We start from the raw sequence: 25,331 nt of genomic DNA, 5'->3' as shown, positions 1-25,331 counted from the left end.
AACTGTGCCATGACATTCCTGGCGAGCTTTGTTGGGAGAGATCCAGTCCAAAAGACTAAGCGCTGGTTTACGTCCACCAAGGAGTTTCGCAAAATTGATTACCCCAGCGTAGTAAAGGTCTACAACAGACACATGAGCAGGGTCGACCTGCTGGAGTCACTGCTTGGACTTTACCGCATACATGTCAGGCCGAAGAAATGGCACTTTTAATTTTTACGCACATTCTAGGCTTATCGGTAGTTGCAGCATGGCTATTGTACAAGAGGGTGCAGGAGCTGCTTGGGAAGAAACAAGTACTACCGCTCGATCAATTCAAAACAGAAATTGCAGAATGCCTTACCTCGCATAACAAGTGCCTACCCAACAAGCGACCAGGAAGGCCTTCTAGTCAAGACATCGAATTCCAGGTTCAAGCCAAAAAATGTACAGGGACCAGTTGCCGCAATGCCACCCAAAGACTTCCGATCTGACCAAGTCGGCCACTGGCCAGAATTTGATGAGAAGAGACAAAGATGTAAGCGGCCACCGTGCACAAAGTAGTCGTTGGTAAGATGCAGGAAGTGCAATAGCCATCTGTGCCTGAACGCAGCAAGCAACTGTTTAATTTCATTCCACACATCGCGCTAAAAAGGCCACCATCCGTGAAGCTTTGTTTTTCCCACATGGCAGCAAGACTGCTCCGCCATCTTCATGGTGTGCCATATTTGGCACAAAGCTGTATCTCTATTAATACAGTCATTATAACTCTGAAATATTTTGTTTATGCGTTTGCTCATGCAATCAATAATAAAAGCTGAAAAAGTAATTTTTAAAATGACTTTTTCATAATTCATGCAATAGAGGGTTAATATTTCTGGCTCAGTAGAAGGTTACTACTAATGATGCAAAAACTCTTAAGAATCTATTTCCACATAGAACGTGTTAAAGATAGGCTAAATTGCATGGGCTGCAACGTGTTATTTGTTGCTTGGCTAGCATGCACATGCTGCTCAGAGGTTTGCGGCACAAAACTAGTGAGGTATGCACTGCTGGGAAATGTGAAAATGCTGAAAAATACAGCTAACTGCACTGAGCCAGTGCAAGTGAATGTTTGCTGTGTGGCAAATAAACTGTAGAACAGTAGCTAGCTGGGCAAGTCAGCACATCTGCATTATTAGTAATTACAGCGCACACTATTAACAAGTACGAATAACAAGGCACTTGTGTTTCGTCTCTTTTCGTTGTCCTTGTTATTAGTGCGCGCTGTAAGTAATAATAATGTGTGGCGAATGGCTCCTAAAGCTGGCTCTGGTGAACTCTTGCCCAAGCATAAAATAGCATAAAACACTTCACAATAAATGGAAAACGCACAATGCACAAGTATTTTAAAGCAGTTCATGCTAAGTGGCAAATACCGTCCATCACAATCCAAGAGATTTAACTCGGAGAAAGCAACCAGTACAGAGTAAAAAGAGCAAAATAGTGTACCTCAGTCGTGCTACTACACCAGAAAAGAGTAAAACAGGACAGCAGGCACTGCACAACCCAAAATAAATTATGTGCAATGGCTAACTCTTATGTTTCTTTCAATTTCCAAAAGGGACACAGAGTTTATGCTGCTCATACACTGTCACATCCAACCAGGTCCATCACTCCCTCACACAGATGCATGTAGTTAATTCGTGAGGTTCACAATTTAGAGGCATACCCTACATAAAGAGTGTTCCTTAGGAATCGCACTACCGAAGAGCAAACAAATGCAGTTAAGGAAGAAGCTTTTATAGAGTTGAAAAAGATAATGGCCACATCCTTCATTTGGTTGAACATCACAAAACAATTTTTAACAGTGCAATTACTAAAGCATGCTTCAAGTAAAAACAAAATTTATACACAGACAAGTAGCATTTGCACAGCCACCAATATCACAGCTTAATGGACACAGAAATGATGCAAGAATACCGACATTAAGATATCTAAAAATACATTTTTCTTAACCTTACTGCCAACCATTTGTAATCACAAATGGGTTCTATGGCAATAGTTATTTACCTTTTTCAAGTTACCACTCCACTTTCTTAGAAGCATACGAACAGTATAAATGTTTACGACATTGTAAGTGACACAGACTTCTTTTATTTAACAGTCTGAAACAGACAATGTGAATCCGAGCCCATTCTTAAGCTTCACCATTACACTGCTATAGAAACAACAATATGCAATCAACATTGAATAAAAGAAAGGATATTTAATAACAGCACGAGAAGAGCCAAAAATAAACTATGCAAGGGAGAAGGTACACAAAGCTGCACACAGCAGCAAAAAGAAATACTTTTTCAATTGTAAGGCATCAGCAGAAAGGGCACCCAGGAAATGACATTGATTCAGCCACACACACGTCATAGAGGCTGGAGAATGAGACATTTACTAACTGGTTAAACTTGTGGAAGGAGAAGAATAATGCTATTAACCTTCAGGTTAGCAGCACACTTTTCCTGTCATGTCCACCAGTATTTCAAACATAGGATTTTGCATGAAGGCTGCAGTATATCTATCTGAACCTAAGCTTTGTATCTTGTTCAAAATTTTGTTACAGTTGGCCTTTGAATACATCTGTGTGACCCTGTTTGAATGGCATTAAACTTGGGATAAAAAAACTAGTTAACGCTATTTTTTTTTTTTTATGTGGCACTGGTATTACACACATACCCTAGTTTTTTGTGTTAGCCACTATGTGCATAAAATGTTCTGGCCATAGTTGTCATTCATAAATATGCAAGTAGCTCAGGCATGGACTGCTCTGTGCAGTAAAAAGAATCCAGCAGGCACGCAGCAAAGCAGGTTTTATCAGTCTGTCGATCTCACTGGCATTCATGAGTGGCCATTTGACAGGTTGTACCACGTCTTCATTCTGTGGCAGAAATCAACGGCGACATAACATGAGCTGGAGTAAAAATTTCAGTTTGCAATTGTATGAGTGTTTCTTAATCAAATCTATATTTTGCATTTTGTTTTATAGCAGTTTCGTTCTGCAATGTTTCGTGCATTAGAGTCTGTGTCGTTTCACACATACACAGTGCAGGAGACACCAAACAAACAAAAGTCTTCACACAGAAACCAAACAAACAAAAGTCTACACACACTGTCTCTTCCACCCTACCTTTTCTTTACCTCTACAAATTTATGCTAGCTTTGCATCATGAACTACAACATTTGAAACATGCTTTTTTTTTTTGTTTCCTCTGACTTACTGGCTTAACCTATTCTCATCCATTAGTTATCTGATGCCCATGAATGTACAAGAAACAAATAAACAACATGTATGCACCGCACTACTAAAAATGTACAGGCTGTTTCAAGTAACTTGTGCCAAGGATTTGAAAAAAGTGGTTAGCCATCATGTGGCGCTCCATAGAGTACTTTTTACATTGTGCTTAATTAGTTATTTAACTAAGATGAATTATGCAAAATTTTTAATATTCACTTTAGGGTCAAGTACCATTCATTACTTTGTAAAGGGGGTTCAGAAACAACCAATTCAATTTTTTGTGGCAACGTGCACGCTGCGTGGTGATTTTCGGAGGTGAAAGAAAACCTGCGAAATATGAAGTAGAACCATACGACTGCACCTGTGCGCTATCGTTTCGCAGTGCTCTCAACCATGCGTCAAACCTATCGCTTATCAGGGACGACGGCGCTTCCTTTCCGTGTTCCAGCACCAAAGATGCTGACGCACTGTGAAGCCAATGCCTAGAGCTGCGGCCAACCACTTCGCCATGGTTCGTGTGCTCGGTTCTTTAGCACTAACTGCGATTGATAGTGCTGCAATACAATAATGCATGAGTGCCGTCGCATAGTTTTATTTCAAATTTTATGGGCTTTCTTTAAAAGCATAAAAAATTACCACACAGCATGTACACTGCCACAAAAAATTGGATCGATCGTTTCTGAACCTCCTCTACAGTGCAACAAAACGCACTTCGCCCTAAAGTGAATATTAAAAATTCCTCTTAATTAACTAAGCGGAATATAAAAAATACTCTAAGGAGCACCACATGACAGCAAACCATAAGCCGTTGGTTTCATTCAGTTGTGGCCAACTACTTTAACTCCTTAGCACAAGATATGCGAAACACCCTGCATAGTACAGCAGGCCGGCAGTAAAGACGGTGCTAGCCAAGAGGTTCTTTGTGAGAATGTGTATAAGCCAACATGCTCCACCATATACACAGAATGAACGAGCAAAAAAATCAGATGAAAGCAGGGGAAAATAAAAGGTGATGTTGCTAAGCCAACTTTGCAGACATGTGCACAGAAATATGGGAAACCATTTTAAATCCTTCGTCCAGTTACCATCGATGAAGACACATCATTTTTGGTGAAAATGAATGTTGACAAATAAACAAAAACATGATGACCAGTAAACATTAATGATAATGCAATTAGTATTCTTAGAGTACTTCAAGCATATTCTGGTGCCCATCTGTCGGTCTATCTCTCTGACCGTTTTACCGCCGACTTGGGTCATTGGGTAGTCCATGGTCTAATTGGTAGAGTATTAGGCTGTTGTGCTAAAGGAACCAGGTTCGAAACCAACAGTCAGACCACTTTGGTCTGACAGATACAGATACTGTGTGTCACTTACTGGGTAAGGTAAGTGACACACAGTATGTACCGCTCTACAATAAACCTGACGCCAACTTGGGTCTCAGGGTATGTGCTGCTCTTCAATGGGCCTCTTTGATCACAGGGTCACCCACGCCCATTATGTCTAAGCCTTCCTGTGGCCCAAAGAAAGCTTTAATAAACATGGCCTGTTTTATCCCACTGAAATTGTAGAATTGTGGTTGCAAATTAATGACTTCACGGCTTGATAGGCTTTCTTTTTTTATGCATAAAATTGATCTCCTCACTGTTAACTAGAAGTGCTGACTAGCTAGTCGGTGCTGTATAGCGGTGAAAGGACCCATTGTTGAGTCTACCTGACCAGACCAACGAGGCCATGTCAAACCGCTGAGAGACAGGCAATAAAAGCTTAGCTTTAAAATGTGACAAGTTCAGGAATCATATCAAGCGACAGGTTGATTCCCCACTTGAACATACCGTGCCGACGTATACAGTCAGCGTCCGTTTATTCAATCTTAACGTGAACGTCAAGTTTAATCAAACCACACAGCAGGCCGAATTAAAAGAAACAGTAAAAAAAAAAAACATTCGAACACGCCACTGCTTTATTTGGTGGTATTTCCCACAATTTTGACGCGCCCCCGTATCAAATGCGCAGCGTTTCAATGAATTCATAATACGAAACAATCTCAAATGGTAGTTCTGAACTTAGTGTCACACATTACTTCCCCCCTCTTTTTTGGCTTCTGGATTGGATTGGCGCGGCTCGCTACGTGCTTGCGCGCGCTTTTCCGAGCGCAGATTGGTGTGCGCCTGGTTTCTGCACTAGGCTGTTATGCGATCGCTTTTTCGACCGCAGATTGATGTGAGCCTGGTTTCTGCACTAGGCTTTTGCACGATCGCCTGCTTTTTGCACTGGGCTTTCAAAAGGCGAAGTGAGCGTCGCTTACTGCAGGCGGCAAGTGATTTGACTCACGTACTGCGTGAGCAAAAACATAGGCACGTGGCTCATGAAGGAGATGACCGGCGACTTGCTTCATCTGTCGGACCATGTCATCGCCGACTGGAGGAACTACGCTCGTGAGGTCGTGCGGGACGAGCTGCTGGCGCGACCCCCACTCGGTGGCCCCGGGAGGATTGTGCAAATTGATGAATGCCTCCTTCGCGGCAAGCGAAAATACAATCGAGGCCGCCTGATGACGGGCGACAACGTTCCGCCGAGCCGCCAAAATTACGGCGGCATTGCAGATCGTGGACCATGGGTATTCGGCATGATCTGCGTGACCACCGGGGAGCTCCGACTATTCAAGGTCGACCGACGAGACGCGGCGACGCTAGGCCCCATTATTGCAGCCAACGTTGAACCGGGAACCACCATCCACAGTGATGAATGGGCCCCATACAACTTCATCCCGAACTTGGTGGGGGCTAACGGAGCAAGACTGAATTTGCAATGGGAGGCTGTTAACCACAGCATGAACTTTGTAGACCCAATCACGGGCGCTCACACCCAGAAAATCGAAAGCTACTGGCAGAAGGTGAAGCGCTACCTCGACTCCGCCGGCTACAGGGTGACTCTCCTCTCGAGTCGCACCTGATATGGCTATGGTGGGCATCGATTAATGGGCACATGCGCTGCAAGGACTCGTTTCTGCGTTTATTAGAAGCGATCGCACGGCGCTACCCAGTGTGACATAGTAATGGAAAATAAAGCGCACTTTTCTGACCCTTTGCTTTTGTATGAATGTTTCCCGGCATTGCTGTGCGCTTCCATACACGGTAGGCCCGCGGCGCTGCACTTCCGCAATCTGCGCTCGAAAAAGCGATCGCATAACAGCCTAGTGCAGAAACCAGGCGCACACCAATCTGCGCTCGGAAAAGCGCGCGCAAGCACGTAGCGAGCCGCGCCAATCCAATCCAGAAGCCAAAGAAGAGGGGGGGAGTAATGTGTGACACTAAGTTCAGAACTACCATCTCAAATCTAACACGCCAGATGTTATCACACGCACACATGTTCACAACAAATACAATAAAGGTAGTATGCCGCCGGTTCTGGCAATGGCAAATAGCTCACCTTCACAGAGAGAAGGAATAAGAGAGGTTAACCAGGTTGCACCTAGTTTGCTACCCTACAACACTGGGAGGAAAAGAAGCTGGCAGAAACTATGGAAATGAACACGTGGTGCGCGCACGCACAGATAACAGCCTTCACCGCACAAAAGACAATCGCAGAGCTCAGTAGCCTTGTAAAAGTACAGCAGCTAGTGCTTTTGCGGCCCACAGCACGGATTACTTTCGAGACCTTAGTCCGTTTTTCTTCTGTGGACGCTTTGTCGTCCAGTCGGCTTGAAGTGGCACGCAATGTCTGTCTTTCATTGTTAAAAAAGAATGAGTATATAATGGGACATTTATCTACATTGATGACTACTGTAGTCTATCTAAAAAAAACCTTTTTAACGTGTTTTTCACCGTGCAGTCCACTAACTCCGCAACCATTGCGAACGAGATGGCGGCCTACGTCACGACTAACCACCTTGCCAGTTGATCTTGCGATGCATGCAAGTATCCGGAGCGCCAAGGGCACGTTACACGCCTCTGTTGTTGCTGCCTGCATGCACAACAACTTATCTTTTGAATGAGCCTTCGTAAGCTTGAATGCAGCGCGTCGTCGTCGCCATACAACGCATAAACAAGACGAGTTTAGCCGCCATGTTGTGATTACGATGGCGCTCGCTCTGACAGTGGTAGACCCTGCAGGCCGTCGCACGCTAACGTCACGAACGCAGTTTCGGTTTCGCATGTAAGCTATTTACCAACTTTATATATATGTATATGTATGTAATAAGAAAAAGATTCAGTGCCCTTCCACTCTGCGAAGAAGGATAACCAGCAAAGCTGTGTATGTGAGCCTCTTAATGACGAACTGCGTCTCCTCTTCACCGCGGATCGGCCCGGCATTTCACTATCCTCTGGATTTTTTTTTTTCTACACGCGGACGCAATAGTGGGGAAAGCAGGCCTTAAGCTTTGCTGTAAAAAACAACGAAAGAAAAAGAAACTGTGCATTAGAATCGGGTAAAAATGAAAACCATGTAATTTGAACCGCCATGATCGCTTCAAAATCTGCCGAAAGTAGGCCGAAAATCGGCGTATGCGGCGAAAGTGACGTGCCTTTCACTAATTCGGCGAGGCCCAAGCCAGAAATAACGACAGTTTAGGCGCATAGCAATGTCCAACGGTAGGCCGATCAAGATCTCGAGTTGAGATCGAATTGGCAAAAAAAAAGAATGAATTAACAGGAATATAATCAAATAAAGTCTACTGCATTTGGCCAACTAACAGAATGGATGCTACTTGTTCCCTGAAGACACAAGTTGCCATACGCTTTCACCATCAGTGCATGCAAATATTGTGCCTGCTACCAGTCATATTGTGCTTGAAAGAACACAACAATATAATTTCAATATAATCACAGGCCCACAGGTACATAACACCATACATACATACATACATACATACATACATACATACATACATACATACATACATACATACATACATACATACATACATACATACATATACGTACATACACACATACATACAAATAAAAAGCACATAAATGGCAGCTGTTGCATTCAGAACTAGTTCACACAGCAGTTCTACAGCGAAACAGGGCCTAGTGCTGATGCTTCTATAAGCTAGTCGTACAAGATGTAATTTTTGTCTATTTTGTGACCTGGGCAAATCACAATTCATCAGTATCCCTTGATTCCGACACAATTCACATTTGCAAAGGAGGGTTGCTCCCATGGACAATAAACATGCCTAATGTCAAACTCAGACGGTATAGCGAAAAATGCTACAAATATAGAATCACTCAATCACGCATATTGTTCATGCAAAACCGGGCAATATGACATCATTACCAAAGCATTCCCAACACTACTTGAGGAAAGAGCGGCTCAGTCTGCATGCAAGCTATATAATATATTAGCCTAGAATGGATGAATTAAGACTCTTAAGGTGGGACACTACAACAAGTGCTTAACATATAATTGCTCCCAAGTGCCTGGATTCAAAAGCTGCCAATTTTACTACTGTGCATATATTGAACATATGTACATATAGTATGAGCATTTCACTCTTCAAAAGTCCGCGGTACAATTAATTTCACTGCTGATCCCGTTTTACTCATGAAATTTCACTGCCAACTGAAATGAAACTTCACAATAGATAGTTGCAGTGAAGCAAGCAGTTTATTTCAGTTCGATAAAGAATTAGGCTTTCACCATTCCACTATAATAGACGAGTAAGAAAGTATAAAATTATGTGCTTATAATTTTATTTTTGTGGTCACTGCCTTGTTTAGGTAACAGGGAAAGTTTGAAGTACAAACTATTTTCAGCCTCGCGAAAGAACAGTGACTGGGGTTACGAGGGCCTGGGTGGGGCTTCACTGGAGACTTAAGTTGTATCCAACTACAGTACCTTAATCACACTGCCCAAACATGTGTGAAGGCAATGTGAAATGTGTAGGGACACCACAACCAGTACAACTTGTTGACTTCAAATGAGCTCCTAAATGCACTTGGTGTTCTACTGTATTTTGTTACAGTATTTCTTTCTTACTTGCATTTATTCTAGCAATGGTATTTGAGTGCATCCTTTTAAGGCATTCGTTTAGTTCTAAGAATACAAGCTTGTTCATGAATGCATCACACCTTTATTGACTGTGGTCCAAACCAAGAAAAACACAATCTGTGGCATGGCCTGCATGACCATGTGCTGCAGTAGAACATTGTCATAATGGACGTATAATGCCTTTGTTATAATTATGTTCAATTGCATATCACTGATGACATCAGATGCCTTGACTCTGTGTAAAATTCATGCAATCTTGTGCAAAATCTCCAAACTGTACATAACATGTTTGGTAATTCATATGCATAGATGGGAATAGGTCAAACATTTGCGTCATGAAATCACATGTGCCATAAATCTTTAGACATGTATTGTATTTAACGTATGTAAGCGACCTTAAAGGGCCACTAGGTTTGGCCATTTTAAACTAACAAGTGTAGAATATCCATGATGCATTGACAATCGTGTCTGCAAAGTATTACAGCGCTGCTCACCATGAGAACAGCTGAAATTTCATAACCAAACACCGCATGCCTTCCTCCTTGAGAAAGCTTACTACGTGTTGGACAGTCACAGCTACACACACAAACACCTCGTCACAGTGCATGTTTCGTCACTCACCATGGCAAATCATGCAATGCGGAAGGCACAATGCCGCAAAAGAAGGGAAAAAAGGAGGTGGGGCTTGGTGCTGCAGTATGTCCCTCGACTGTGGTATGGGAGAACACAGGGAAGGAACAACACTTGGGATAATACTAGAGGCAGAGAGAGAGAGAGTGAGTCTCCATTAGCAGAGAGGCTCACCTCCTGGTGGCACGATAACAGGACAGTTAATTCCTTCTTTCTCTAATAATGAACTGATTTAAAATGCTCTTTAGACGGTAAAACGCTCTTTAGACGGTGTTTTACAGCTTCCAAGCTGTCTATAACCAAAACTTTCAATGGGGCCTGGTCAGCTAGCATCCAACATTTCAAGCTAGACTATTTGTGGAAGACTGCAAAATTTACACTGAAGCCAGACCTCCAAATGATGATGTCATTCTTAATAAACTCTAGTTAAAAATAAATCAGTGGTGTAGTAGGTGTTTGGCGTCTGAAAGTCTTGATAAAACAGATTTCAGAACCACACCACATGTCAGTCACAAGAAATTTGTGCAATTGTAACAATGAAACTAGTTGTGTCAAGCAGACAAGTCCAAGTGTCTTGGCACCACTGTAACATTTCATGTTAGCTGAATAGCCCTCATGGAGAACACTATGGCAAAACTAACGATTACATAACAAGCTAAAGAAAGGAAAATGATAGTTGTAGTGTTATTAAAGAGACAGAAAGACAGCACTATGAATTATAGACTGCTAGTTGAGATTAAAAGGTGAGAAAGTCATGCAACTTGCAGAGCAGATAGCCAGTGGTCTATTACAGTGACGGAAGTTCAGGATGGCAGGGGATTAAGTATTGTGATTTGGTGAGGAATTTTCAAGCAGAAGGAGGAGCCAGCTGTGCAAGACAGGGGTAACTGGAGATTTTTGAAAGAGGCATTCATTCTGCTGTGGACATAAATTAGGATGATGAAGCAGAAACAAATTTAAACGGGTCCTGCACCACTAGAAACCACAAGAAATGCATTTGAAGTTCAATTAGACTACTTCAGAAATCTTTGCTACAGAAACTACTCAAATACATTCGGCAGAAGCAGAGTTATTGGCAATCAAACATCCCCGTCGTGTTGCTTCCACTCCTTCTTTAATGACTTTCACTATGAAGGTTACGGCGGAGCAGGTGTGCCCACAATGCTCCGCCTACGGAATGTCACCATGATGTGCAGTTCAAAATTGATTTTGGATGTTCACGCAGACGCCACTGCTTCCTGTTTTGGCACCTACGATGCGTCAAATGCGGGTGTCCTCAGCAAGCCCCAGTGCGCTCAGCCAGCAAACTCGTCACGGCACCCTGCGGTGGCCGCAGTATCCAAGTTATGAAACAGAGCACACCTGCATGCAACTGCAGTACGTGTGTATAGCGTATACTATGAGCACAACAGGGCTTGAGTGCTCATATGCTCCAGTCTGGCCATGCTACGCAGCGCGGACCAGCTTCTTCCTGCACCAGCTTGACTGACATATGGTAGCCACATCCAACTTGTGCCTTTTAAAGCACTGTCAATAGCTCAACATGAAGCGAAGTCTGCCAAGGCGTCTACCTAGGAGCGGCCAGGAGTGAGTGCTCATTCACTGACAAGTATCATGTGGTCTGACCTTAAGTTTCGTGTGGTTCAAGGCTAGATGCGAGTGTTCACAACTAGCGAGACCTGACACCTACAACACTGATAAGCAGGGTGGCCACAGTTTAATTCCTACGCGGGCCACAGCAGCTGAGCGGGAGCAGAAAAAAGTTAGCTTCTTCTGGAAGTACGCAATTATTATGAAACTTTGAAAGCAGATTTTCCCTTACTTCAGCCTTTTTATTAAACTGCGTCAATAAATACACACAGTAACAATAGGAATAAGCACACTGATCCAAATACCACTCTTGAGTGATGTCAGCTGGTGGCCTAAAGCAGCCGCATATGGGAATCTTCTATATTACAAAATAAAGCTTCCAGAAAAGAGTGAGGAGCAGGTTCCTGTTGAAAAGCGAGCGTTCTTGAAAAGAGAAGTGCTGACATGTTCACAGCAGTGTATGCTATCAGTCAACTGTTCTTTTTTTCACCAAGCCCAAAGGGTGGTTCGGGACCACTTTAACCTTTTATTGGTGAGTGTTGCCAAAAGGCAACATACCCCCGCAATTTTTTTTTTTTCTTATTGAGTTTCAGGATTAAGTACGAAGCTTCTAGCTAAACATCTTCAGCAAATACTGACTGACAGGCAGCAAGTGTTGTTTGTTGGTTTAGAGCAGGAACATTGGACAAGAAGTTTGGCACGCAACTCACTGTTTTTTGAAAGCAAGGTCAGAGGAGACAGGCCGATGCAAGATATCCAGCTGCAGTGGTGCCACACATGTGATGTAAAGGAAATGAAATGTACATCTATGGTTCACATATGATGAGAGCTGTCTATCAAAGTTGAAAACAAAGCCTCAGGTAGCTCGGAGTGAAGCCCACTTCCAGTTTTCTGACTGTGGTTTTCCCCCTATTGCTGAAAAAATTTCTGCAACATATTTTTTGTTGTTGTTGATTATGCTTAATCTTGATGTGTTTTGCACATTTAAATAGAAAATAAATATTTTTTTCTGGGTATTTACATGTCTCATCCTTAAAGTGTTAGGACTGTAAAGATATGGTAACATCTCTGGAGATAAAGCTAACTGCGGTGTACATGCTCCTAATGTTGGTGCATGTGTGCGAGGTATGACACTCATATAAAAGACATTTGTTTCCAAAGCTATAAGAGCTGCAGAAACACACATTGTTTTTTTATTCCGATAGCAATTATATGCATGCTTGAAGCGTGTTCACACCATCGCCACAGGTGCTGTCATAGGTGTACGCACTGTCATGCTGTCCCGGTATTGACAGCACATGCACTACTCATTCACTTAGTGTTAGAGTGTCTCCAGAGATGCAGACTGCATTTGGCTGCAAAAACGACAAGGTGAAGTGGATGCACCACCTGTGCTTCTCTCAATTGGCTTGATGGCAGAGGAGGAACAGTATTCTGCCTTTCACTGCTGGCAAGAACATTGTGTGCACGCACACAACTTTTGAGTTGCTGAGTGTATGCACCAGTCTAAGCTGAATTAATAGTATACGTAAAGCTAACATTATCTAATATTTCAGTGGGTGCTGACTAATGCCAACGGTTTCCGGTTGGTCTCATCTTGTGCACTTTCGAGGTGCGACGCATCCAACACCACTGGTGGCGATCCCCGTCACACCAGTGTTGCAGGTGAGGATGATTGTGCCCAGCAACACTTGCCCTGCGTGCTGTGTTACACCAGCACGCCACACCCACTTACGGTTAGAACATTGTCTGAGGAGTTGGAGAGCAGTGCTAAACCTTGCAATAACTGTCGATGCTTTGCCCTTTGGGTGAAACTGCCCATGTTTTTTAACCCACTACTAAAGAAAAACGCAGTGACACCATTTTATATGGAAGCAAGGGGACCTCTACTCTTTCAAACAGGGGAAAAAAAAAAAAGAAAGGAATGGCTACTATAGAGCAATGACAGGATTAGTGCTTGTGGACAAGATTATATATAAATGAAAATTAGACGGGCATACCCAATAGTAGGCATAAGAGAAGTGTGAATGAGCTACAGAGTAAAAAAAAAATTGCTTGAAGCACTTATATTTCACAGCATAAGCTGTTATGGGCTCATTCTAACAGGCGTTTCAGTTGGCAATGGTGTCCAACCGACCGACCGACCGAATTTTTCTTCAATTGCGAGGCTTTTCTTTCGAGGAACCCGTATGGGTTTCCTTTGTAGCAATTGCTACGATTGGGTGGATGTCTCATTTTCCCTCTATTATATAAGGAAATGTTGCGCCAGCATACAGTAGTTTACTCAGGTGAGTAAATATAAAAAAAAAATAGTGGACCAAAATTTGCTGTGTACAGCATAGCTTTTATGAAAAGGTATAGTTGAAAGTTTTACCACATATCACGTGCTTTGAATCTAAGTCTCCTACAAAATTTGGCCATAAGCAATATGTACGAATAAGAAAGACCCTGGAGTGTTCTGCATACTGCACAAAACACAGAGAACTAGCAACTGAGCAGTCATTTTGTGCCCTCCAGGACACACAAATACGTGTGCAGGGTTGCACTGACATGTGTGACAGCTTACATAATTGAGCCTTCTGTATTTCGTGATGTGCGGTGGTAACTCTGTGCATGTGTCTTAAATCATTTGTGCTGACTAAAGGCCGCATGTGCCACAACCCTTAAAAGGGTACTGTAACATATTTTGGAAGCATCCTAACCTTTACCACACCCTTCCTCACATGTCCAAGGATGACACTTAGTATGAAGGTTGGAAAGCTCAAGAAATGTTGACTTAATGCAATAGTTGGCCTTTATATGCCACACCTGGCGTCATGAACGTTATCATGACCCCATGACCATGAGCAAAATTTGGTGACGACATGTAACAATAAGGATGACTATGATGAGATTGCTCATTAAAAATGTGAAAAGTGTGGCACAATTTTTTTCCGGCTGTGCTAATTTGTGGCGGCTGCAGTCATCACAGGAACGCAGTGCATCATTATGTTGCGACACATCCATCTCCTTAGTAGCGAAACTAGTTCACAAAACAAAGTATTAGTAAATTATTTATGGCACTTTTGACAGCTGCCATTTATTGTATTTACTGTATTTATTATAGGGTTTACAGTGCTGGGACCTTTATTTAATGCAAAAACATGACAAGTCAAAAATGTTATGTGAGAAGTACTTTAAGTATTTGCTTCCATGGCTCTGCAGTGATACTATATTTGTGATGGAACAATTACAGCTCTGAGCACATCCAAACATGTTGACAGCCCATAACAGCTATTGCTGCAAAGAAAGGGGCTATTAGGCTCACAAAGCGTATTATGCTGCAATATGCAAAGGTGTTTAAACATTTTCCAGTATCTTAGGATTTGTTAATTGGACATTCCCATGACTTGGCAAATTAGCTCTTAGGAACAATGTGAGGAGAATAACTCTCTTGGTGTGCCTGAAAAAGATTCCCAAGTTTGCAATAGTTTTCAATTTGGACAGAGCACCTCGGCACAGAAAAAACAACCAAGTGATGAGATTAGTATAGTGCTCAGCAATTCAAATGCAATAATTTGACCGCATGGTGGCTGGCACATTTAGCACCACCAGTGAGTGTTGCGTCATCAATGGAAAGTCAGATGCAGTCACAATGAATCACAAAGGCCCTCACATTTACACTATATCCTGATGCATTAGCTCAGTGTCCCCAGCACCCACAAGTGATGCAAAAAGCAATAGCAGCATCTGAGCCTCGCATATGAACTGCTGGGCAACATCAAGCAAAACAAGTAAAAGCTCGTAATGAGTGAGTCCTTTAATGCATGCCTCAGTGTTAATATGCTATGTCCTAACATGCAGAAATATTACAAGCACATAAGCACTGGTGAAAAGAAAGCAGGAGAAATTCTCATGTTAGTCTTTAAACTGACTATTTTGTCATAAGATAATAAACCAACTTGTTTGTTTGGTTTCAGCATCTAAGTGGCCTTAGCATTAAGAAGAAAAGCTCTCCTAACAATCAAGAAACTAGAGGCTTTCTTATTTCCAATAGTTGAAGGAGCTTGATGTGGGTGAGTTGGTGTAACATACTTGAAGAAAAAACAGCGCAAAGGAGACGAGGCGAAAAGAAGACAGGTACAATGGACAGGTGCTATTATTTGTGAAGACAGGTTTTATTTCCAATAGCATGTCATTTACTTAAAAGGTATGCACACTGACTTCTTAGTATTACTACTACTGAATTGTGCCATTGTAACTCATTGATGCATCACTCAATGCCTTTTGAGAGTTACTCATGTACTTCATTCTCCTCCTACTATCTCCCCGTGGACATAAATTGTATATTCCCTTTTCACTTCCGCCTACTACGTCACGATTTTATGCATACATCTACAGAAGAAGTGCTTCATTTTCTCAGATGTTTTGATGCTTACTACCCGTTTATTGATAGGGTTTATTAACCTGTGTTACTGCTATATGTGTTTATATGTCATGTTTCTTACGCTTCTAAATTTTGTGTATTATATTTTATGGTATTGTGCGCACTTTAAACATGCTGATAAATGTGTAAAAAGTAGAACGTAATTATGTTGTATGCAAAAGAGGTCAAGGCATTGTCAGGCAGTTTAGCCTTTAGCCTTGAGCTTCTCTTTGACACCGTCTAGGGAACCAAATAAACGAAAATTGATATAGCTGGCTCTTTGAAGGACAATAACATCCCATTGCTCTAATGTACCAAGAAGTTTCTCACTTGACTACTGAGGTTGCGAAGTCCCCTCAAACAACTACATCATCTACTTCATTGGGTGGTATCCTGGAGCTGATGTGCTCTCATGTGTCTGTTCCACTGACCGCGCTGCACAAAGGCCTTGGGGCAGATTGTGCAGCGATATGGTCGCTCGCCAGTGTGGAGGCGCATATGTGACTTGAGGTTGTACCTTACAGAGAAGCTCTGAAAGCAGACCTTGCATTGAAACGGTCGCTCGCCTGTGTGGAGACGCAGGTGTGACTTGAGGTGGGGGCTTTGTGAAAAGGTCTGAGGGCAGAAGTGGCAATGAAACGGTCGCTCGCCTGTGTGGATCCGGTAATGTACTTTTAGATTAAACAGCTTTTCAGTCACATAGTCACAGAGATGACAACGGTGAAGGCGTCCCTGCTGAGACTTCTCGTTCTCAGTAGCTGCTGGACGGCTCGAGCGCCCCGACACTGCATAAAGAGAATGAGACAACTACCTGAGCATCACATTTTATTTGAAAGTGAAATTGGTAATATGAAATACTACAGAAATGACAACACAGATACTAGGGCTAATGATGAACTTTTTGTTCACTCAGGAGGCCATGTACAAAGTAAGAATTGCATGCCTCGCTGCCTTTGCGTGGATGCATGCCTATTCTTCTGTCCCTGCCCTTCTCCCCTTTCCTCCTTCTGTGTGATGGACAGCTGGGCTGTCAGTCGGACATCGATCTGTACTGCAAGGCCCAGTAATTAGTTTCCATTAAGCCTTTGTTGATCGGAATCGTGCCCTCGCTATTCCAAATGCATGTGGTGCCAAGAGGAGGGCTCCGCTTGTCATGCTGCCTATGATGAGCGTTCGGGTTCGGACAGTTGGGTGGTGCCGGAGGCAAAAAAAAAAGTTGTCCTTCATTAACTCGCGAACACTACTATGTTGTACCATGGCACTATGTTCCCTCTGAAGCCCAAGTGCACGCGCTCAGCCACAGACCAGATTATGTGCTGAGCTGCACACACTGCTGACATGCTCCTGCAGCTTGCTAAGCTTGAACCTGTGGGGGCTGCTACACTTGTGAGTACTAAGAATCACCACACATTCATGCAACTGAACACATTCACGTGCCAAAACATCAATGTATATGTTTTATTGTAATTGGTAGGTGCATGCTTCCTACCGCTACTTTAACTGCAAGAGCTAGTTTAATACAACCAGTGTACTCAGTCCAATGTGGAAAAAGCAAGTAATAATGTGACACAGCAATGCAATTACAACACAGAAGAGTACAATACAAATGGTGCAACATAGAATGAATAAAATTGTGATGTATCCATCTAGTACACTGTGCTATATCTAAATGGGCCACTGGGATTATAGTGCACATATGCTCACATGTTCAATTTCACCTGAACAGGCTCGTTACTGCAACATACAATGTGAGCAAGGCACAGCAAATATTTGGATTTTATGAATCTGAAAACACATGCAGGATACCAATATGGTTCTACAGATCTGCTATCAGAGACTGGCACAAGAGCTATTCAGAAAAGCCTTTTTTGAGAACTAAAAAACATGATTGGCCAATGCTCAAGCTGCTTGTACAAAAACATACAGCTGTCATTACTCGATTTAGTCAACATGCAATTTTATACACATAATTTTTGAGAAACGTGTTGTGCCAATGCCTGCAGAATCAGTAGAGTAGTTACAATTAACTCGTAGAATGAAATCAGCACATGGACATTAACACATGGGTTAAAATTTAAATTACCGATTAATATTTGTTATAAATACATTCAATATCACTATTACATGAACTTCCAACTTCCATCAATGAAGAACATACAACACAATAAAGCTCTAATAATAGTGATAGAAAGACAGGAAGAAATCAACCTTATTCACAAACAATTACAGTAGTTAAATGCCATTAGCCAAATAATTAAATTATGAACTAGAATTAACAATGCACATTCACTAATCACATATTTCAATTAGCACTCTGAAATGGACAGAAAAAACTGAATTCCTACTGAACATTCACCTTAATCACTGTAAAAGAACAGAATGAAAAGATTCAGAAACAAAAAATAATAAAGGAGGCTTCAAAATTAACTATATGTACTAGAATCCAGGGGAAAAAAAACATAATCCTCACAGATAAATATCACATATCTTTTATTGCACATGTAAAAACAACACTGAAAGCTCAAGTCACACAGATGCAGAAAAATTTCATGCAATTTACTAAACTAGCATCACACATTCTAAACTAGCATCACACATTCTAAATGTAGTACATGGTGGAAATAAGGATATAACATTTAAAAAGTTATGGGATTTTACGTGCCAAAACCACTTTGATTATGAGGCACGCTGTAGTGGAGGCCTCCAGAAATTTCGACCACCTGTAGTTCTTTAATGTGCACTTAAAACTAAGTACATGGGTGTTTTCACATTTCGCCTCCATCGAAATGCTACCGCCGCGGCCACGATTCAACCCCACGCCCTCGTGCTCAGTAGCCCAACACCATAGCCATTGAGCAACCACGACGGGTATATAACATTCTCCATCTACCAGTGACAAACATGTAGGGGGAGGAAGTGGGGAACAAAGGTCATAACAATGAACTTCTCAGGCCACCATCAATACCATATGCACAGCTTTTGTCAAAAGAAACAAAGTCGCTGTGTTCATAAATGAGAAGATGATGTAAACATAGGACAGGAGTGATGGCCACTTTTCCCCTTCTGAACTACTGTAAGGCAAAGGATTGATTAATGCAGAAGAAAAGGATTCTGACGAAGCAATGAAATAAGTTCTCGCATGACTGTGTCCATCAGTAGTGCTCTTGACAGCTTAGCAATAACCTTAAAAAAGCATCCACATACTACCTATTCCTCAGCGCATGAGATATTTCAAGTCACAACATTAATAACTTATTTAAAGTGTACAATTAGAATTCTTGTGCATACATAAGCATTTCTTCACTCATAAACATGCTGAAATATGTGGCAGAATACTTTTAGAACAGCAACATAATCGTAAAACACCTAACATTCAAGATTAATCATGGCTGAGCATTTTGCTGCACAAAGGTCCTTAAGTAAGAAAGAAAGTCCTAAGATGAAGGAATTTTATGTGAACATGGCCACTGTAATGTGGCCAACTCATTGGAATGTGCACCCCTGTATCATTCAATAAAAATGGCCACACCTCTGTCCTAATGTGATGGAGCAACGTTTAATTTCAGAATATGTTTTTTTCCAATATATCTACACACATGACTTGTAACCTACTTTGGTGTAAAATTAGGATGTTGCGTGATTATGTTGTTTCCTCGGTTCAGTGTTCCATGTAAATGATTTGGAGCAGACAGGGCAGCAGTGTGGTTGCTCACCTTTATAAACGGGCACATGTGAATTCAGTGTGGACCTTTGTGAGAAGCTTTGAGGACATAAATGGCATTGAAATGGCCGCTCAACAGAGCGAGTGCACAAGTGTTGCAAAAGGGTGGGCATTACTGAGAAGCTCCGAGCTCATAGGTGGCAGTGAAATGGTTGCTGACCTGTAGGACCCTGATTTGTACTTTAGGATTAAAGAGTTTATCAGTCTTATAGACCCAGAAGTTACACCGGTGTAGGCGTCTCTGCTGCGAATTCTCATCCTTGGCAGTTGCTGGATCGCTGGAATGCCTTGGTGCTGCGCAAATAAAACATCACAGGTTATCGGTGTTCCTTTAAAAATTAAACTATAGTTATGATATGAAGAAATGAAGCAACATAATACTAATGCTAATGGTGACCTTTTTCTTAATTCAAGAAGTTTTGAGGGTGATTTCAGATAATATCAAACACAACATGGCTGGTCAACCACATTGATTTGCTCAACAATTTCACATGTAATTGATAAATGACAGAGTTTATGAAGTTCACACATATTTTCACTAAGAAAAGATTTTCTGAATTGTAAACGAACATAATGTGACAGAATGTGAAGAGAATGCTTGTTTGCAAGAAGACAACAAAGAGGCTCAAACACAACATTGTTAATAAAAAAAGAAGGAAGGTCTATATATACTAGAACCAAGATGCAATACCCTTTGCAAGGCAGCAGATGAGCTGAGTGGCTGCAGCGCATCGGATTATCGGTATTCGATCGGTGCCAGGATTTGCGCGTTTTTGGACGCCACTTTTCACCGGAGGGTTCCTACCACAATAGCGTTTCGCGCAGAAGGACACGCTATCGCAACTTGACATATTGCCGGTCACTACGTTTGCAGCTCACAGCGCAACAAAGGCGATTCATGGTGCTCACGAAAAGACACACTGAGACTGACCACAGAGCTCTCTAAGATGAATGTTGTAACGCAAGCAGACGACATTTGCTGTGTGCCGGAAGTGCTTAAGTGTATTGAGAAATTGTTCTTGTGCATTCTCTTTCTGTTACTTTCTTTTTATAGAAACAAATTGACTAACATTCCAACTATTACGAACAACATTTGTTCACCATTAAGTTGGAAAAATTATTGATGACGCGCCCTGAGCAGCCAATTCGATAGCTCGCCCTACTGATGTCATTAGCGCAATTTACGTCAAATTGGTAGGGGCAGCTGAAAATTCAGCCGAGCAGTGTGATGCGATTGGCAGTGATGCACGTTTTTAAAACCATATAATAAATTACACGCCTTACATGCACGAGAAGAAATGGGGTTAATCGAGGGGCCCGGTTTTTATTAGTTATATCATGAGAAGCCAACAAAGATACTAAGGAAAACATAGGAGAAATTATTTGTACTTACTAATTAAATTAAATAAATGATAAATTAATGGCAAAGAAAGTGGATGAAAAAACAACTTGCCGCAGGTGGGGAACGATCCCATGTCTTTGCATTACACGTGTGATGCTCTAACCAACTGAGCTACTGCGGCACGGTTTCCCCATCCACTTTCTTGGGTATTTATGTGTTACTGCTATAACTAACCTTGGGAGTGTTAGCCAACTCACAAACCTTGGCGGCAGATGTGGACCATCCTTTCTGCAGCAGGCGTCACGAGAACGTCACGAGTGCACTTTACGCGGAGCACTTAGATGCGTCAATTAATGATCAGAAGGACCCACTCTAACAATTCAGTATGTTTGTACAAAATCGTCAAAATCATTTCAGGGTCCCTTTAATAGGCTTGTGGCTAGTAGCAAGTCACATGTCAGTGGCACTTGACAGTTTGAATGCAAGAACCTTTTAAACTTTCTTCTTCATCGTCACCAGACTGACAGTTACAATGTCCGCTACAAACCTCTTTCACGCCAACTTGTGTCACTGGGTATGTGCCACTCGGTATGCTAATCTCATTACCATCAACATATGTGAGATGGATTCTGCCAAAATTTGAATGTGATTAGCACTCTGTGGGAGTCTCACACTCTTTCATGGGACTGCAGTGCACTACTACAAGCCACAATGGTCTGGTCACAAAAGATGGCAACACACCCAGCACACTGACGGTGCACGAGCAGTGGAGTTGGCAGAATCAGGTTTCTGCCTGATTGAGTGGGCTCGGTTAAAATTTAATTTGTGGACACCAGGCACCAGCGTCTGGTTTTTCTTCACCCACAAATTGGTGACTCCGGACTTGGTGTCACCACTGTCAGCTCCGGGTACATCAGCCATTTCACTGGGCCTACCGCCGCAAAGAGCTCGAGCCCAGCTGTCTTCGCAGTCCGTCTTCTATCCAGTCAGCTATGGCCTCGGCTTCCCCGATCAACTACTACCATCAGCTCCACTACCCTGCGATACCGAGGTCTTTGCTCTCAAGTTCCCGGAGTTCTGGTCGTCGGAACTTTGGTTTATCACCATCGAATTTTACCTCACATTTTATTTATTTATTTATTTATTTATTTATTTATTTACAATGACCTTACAGGCCCCCGTAGGAGCATGACGTAAGGGGGGGGGGGGTATAAACAGAAACAGTACTATATGAGCTAGTGAACATATTATGTAGCAAGTGGCACTTATACATTTCTACTATAAAGCATTCAAACACAAGAGATACAGCACTTTACAGCGCAGTACAAACCACGATGCAGGTGAAAAATATATAGCTCTCATGTATCAGTTTTCTCTTGTCATTTGTTCAACGACACCCCCCTTACTCAATGCTCTCTTGGGGCTTGTAAGGTACTTTGAAATAAAATAAAATCTTTGTTCCGTCGCCGCCACCCCAGTTCACAGTTGACCATGTTCGACCATGTCGTTGGAGCGCTTCCACCTATTACTGCTGTGATTGTTCACATTGTTTTATGCTTGCCGCCTGTCGACCGCCCCTATGATCATCTTAAGGTGATGCTTATCCAGCACAACACTGTAACGGAGCAGCATCAATTACAACAACTTTTTAATTGGAGGAGCTTGGCAACCGCAAACATACCAACTTGTTGCATCACATGCAAGCCTTGGCTGGAGACATGGCTCCTTCAACTGACAGCACACTTCTCAGGGAACTTTTCCTGCAGCGCCTTCCACCGCAGTTGCGCATGATCCTGACCACACCTTCATTATCGACGTTGGAATCTCTGGCCCAGTTGGGCAACAAGATTATGGATGTCGGTTTTTCCTCCTAGGCCACAGTTCATCGCCCTCCTGACCCTCTGTCCCACAGCATGGGCAGTGGCGACAGCTATGCACGTCTCCTTGAAGCTAAGGAGAAGCTCACACAGCAAGTAGCGTGACTGGCAGCTGAGGCCGCTGCCATCCGGACACGCCAGCTGTGTTCTTTGTCACGACCTCGCACCACCAGCCCCGGTCACTCTGAACACTGTTCTCCTCCTCCCATTACACTTTGCTGGTACCACTGTCACTATGACTCTAATGCAAACGATTGCCGCCAGCTCTGCTCCTACGCAGGAAACGGTTAGGCCAAACACTGACAACGACCGCTGTTCCTGGCCATGGATCCAGCCGCCTTTTCCACATCACTGGCCACATCACCAAGCTCCGCTATATCGTCGACCCAATACCTCACATTTAGGACTTTACGTCAGCACTGCATGGCTGCACCATTTTTTAGCAAGGTCGACCTGGTGAAAGCTTATTCCTGTGGAACCCTCAGATATTCCCAAGACCGCCATTATAACACCCTTCGGCCTGTTCGAATATCTGCACATGCCTTTTGGTCTTCGTAATGCAGCCCAGACCTTTCAGTGTTTCATTGACCAGGTATTATGTGGCTTGACTTGCTGCTTTGCCTATCTTGACAACATCCTTGTCTACAGCACCAATGTCGAAGCTCACATGCTCCATCTGCATCAAGTGCTCGCAAGACTTAACAAGACTATTTGCCTGTCTATATAACCGTAACCCCCCAACTTGGATCACTCGGTAGTTCTTTGTCTAATGGGTACAGCATAGGGCTGTTGTGCTGAGGGAAGACGGTACAAAACCAACTATCAGACCAACTTGGGTAACTGGGTATGTCTCCCCAAGTATGTGCTGCTCTTCAATGAAGCTCTTCCACGCTAACTTTGGCGGCTGGCTATGCTCCACTGGGCATGTGCTGCCATTCAGAACCTCTTTCACACCAACTTGGGTAACTTGGTACGCGCCACTCTTCAATGAACCTCTTCGATGCCGAATTGGGTCACTGGGTATATACCACTGGTTACGTGCCATTGTTCAACGACAAAAAGAATCATTAAACATGTCTCCGGTGCTGGCCAGAATCAAACGCACGTCATGTACAGTCGAGTGCCTCTACAACGAAATTACCTTTATACAAAGGAATAATTCTGTCTCAGTTCTATTGTGAGCTGTGCGGTGTTCAACCTTTACAGCGAAATGACCTATATAACAGATCATTTAAGAGGCCCTAAACACTTCATTATAAAGGTGTTCGACTGTATGCTGAATTTTGTCTGAATATGTATTCACACACGTGCCACCTGTGCACTTTACAGCAGTGCCGATAAATGGTGCAGCATTTCAGTGTGAAGTCTGCGAGGCACACGGCTGCATATATGTCTGGTACATATCCTGCCTCTGCGGTGGCAATATGTTGTGCCATTAGCTTGCTTCAATGATAATCAAATTAATGTCAAGACTGGGTTCCGCTGGAATTTTTTTCTCAACAATTTTGACCCAGTATTTACAGCAAGCATTCAGTTTGGTTTGGTTTAACTAGTGATAATAACTGTCTTTCTCCTTTGGTAAGGCAAGTATAGAATCACTGATTGATGGACATTTGGCGAGTTCATAGGTGCGGAAAAAGTGTCATGTATTCACTGACTTATCATGTAAGTAATGAAATTAATATTGTTCTCACATTCAGAGCATGAACACCCTCAATTTATAGGGTTCCAAGGTTACTTTTGACAGAATTCTGTGCACACTGGAATAATTCATGCACATGAAGTATCATGAAGCAGTTTGAAGGCTAGGAAGCAAACACATTTGAGAAAAACAAAAACAAAATAGAACACAAGAACGCCTGTGGTCCATGACAGTGAAATCGCAGACCCCGGCGTTTGTGCCTTAATAACCGTTGCACAGCATATGGTCAGTGAAAGTTGGATTGGTTATAAATGCGGGTGGGGGAAGAAACCATGTCTCAGAGGTTTCAGAACAGAAGAAAAAATATACATATTGTTACGGGGAGCACTTGGCTAGTCAAGACTGCACAAGGCACACAGGGCACACAAGGCTCACAAGCATGGAAGACATAGTTTTTGGACTGGCTGCCACCAGGAGGCATGGTGCCCATCATCAGCTCTAGGGAATCTCTCAGCATCTTTGCGATACCACCCTTGCTATAAAAGCAGGCTGCCAGCCACCCGACTTTTTACTTGGCATTGGTGACCACGCTGCTTGGGGCTCAACTAAAGGCTATTGCTTGTTTTTACTACATGTTAGTGCCCACTGTACACATACTTTACATTTCTATTTATACAGTGTCATCGCCACGGCAAAGTTTGAGTATGTATTTGCTTGATTCGTGCATCAGTTGCTGTACGGTAGGATTGCCAAAATGGTTAAGGAACTCGCAAAGCTGAAGGAAGAGATAAGGACTGAATTTCTAAAAAAAAATTAGACAAGAATTCAACGCTTTCAACGACGCATTGGAACGTGACCTCAGGAACGAGATCCAGGAGGT

At 42.6% G+C, this 25,331-nt stretch overlaps 1 protein-coding gene across 1 annotated transcript in view; it reads right to left on the bottom strand.

The window, feature by feature from the left end:
* The window catches only part of LOC139052460 (zinc finger protein 678-like), a 69,464-nt gene that overhangs the window by 1,266 nt on the left and 42,867 nt on the right, over positions 1–25,331 (bottom strand). Inside the window, exon 10 of the mRNA XM_070529580.1 lies at positions 6,677–6,731. Within this exon, the coding sequence (XP_070385681.1) occupies positions 6,677–6,731 (55 nt within the window). The remainder of the gene's footprint in view (positions 1–6,676; positions 6,732–25,331) is intronic.

The sequence above is a fragment of the Dermacentor albipictus genome, unplaced genomic scaffold (assembly GCF_038994185.2).
Source record: "Dermacentor albipictus isolate Rhodes 1998 colony unplaced genomic scaffold, USDA_Dalb.pri_finalv2 scaffold_23, whole genome shotgun sequence".
Lineage (NCBI taxonomy): Eukaryota > Metazoa > Arthropoda > Arachnida > Ixodida > Ixodidae > Dermacentor > Dermacentor albipictus.
This window is presented reverse-complemented; position numbering and strand designations above follow the sequence as displayed.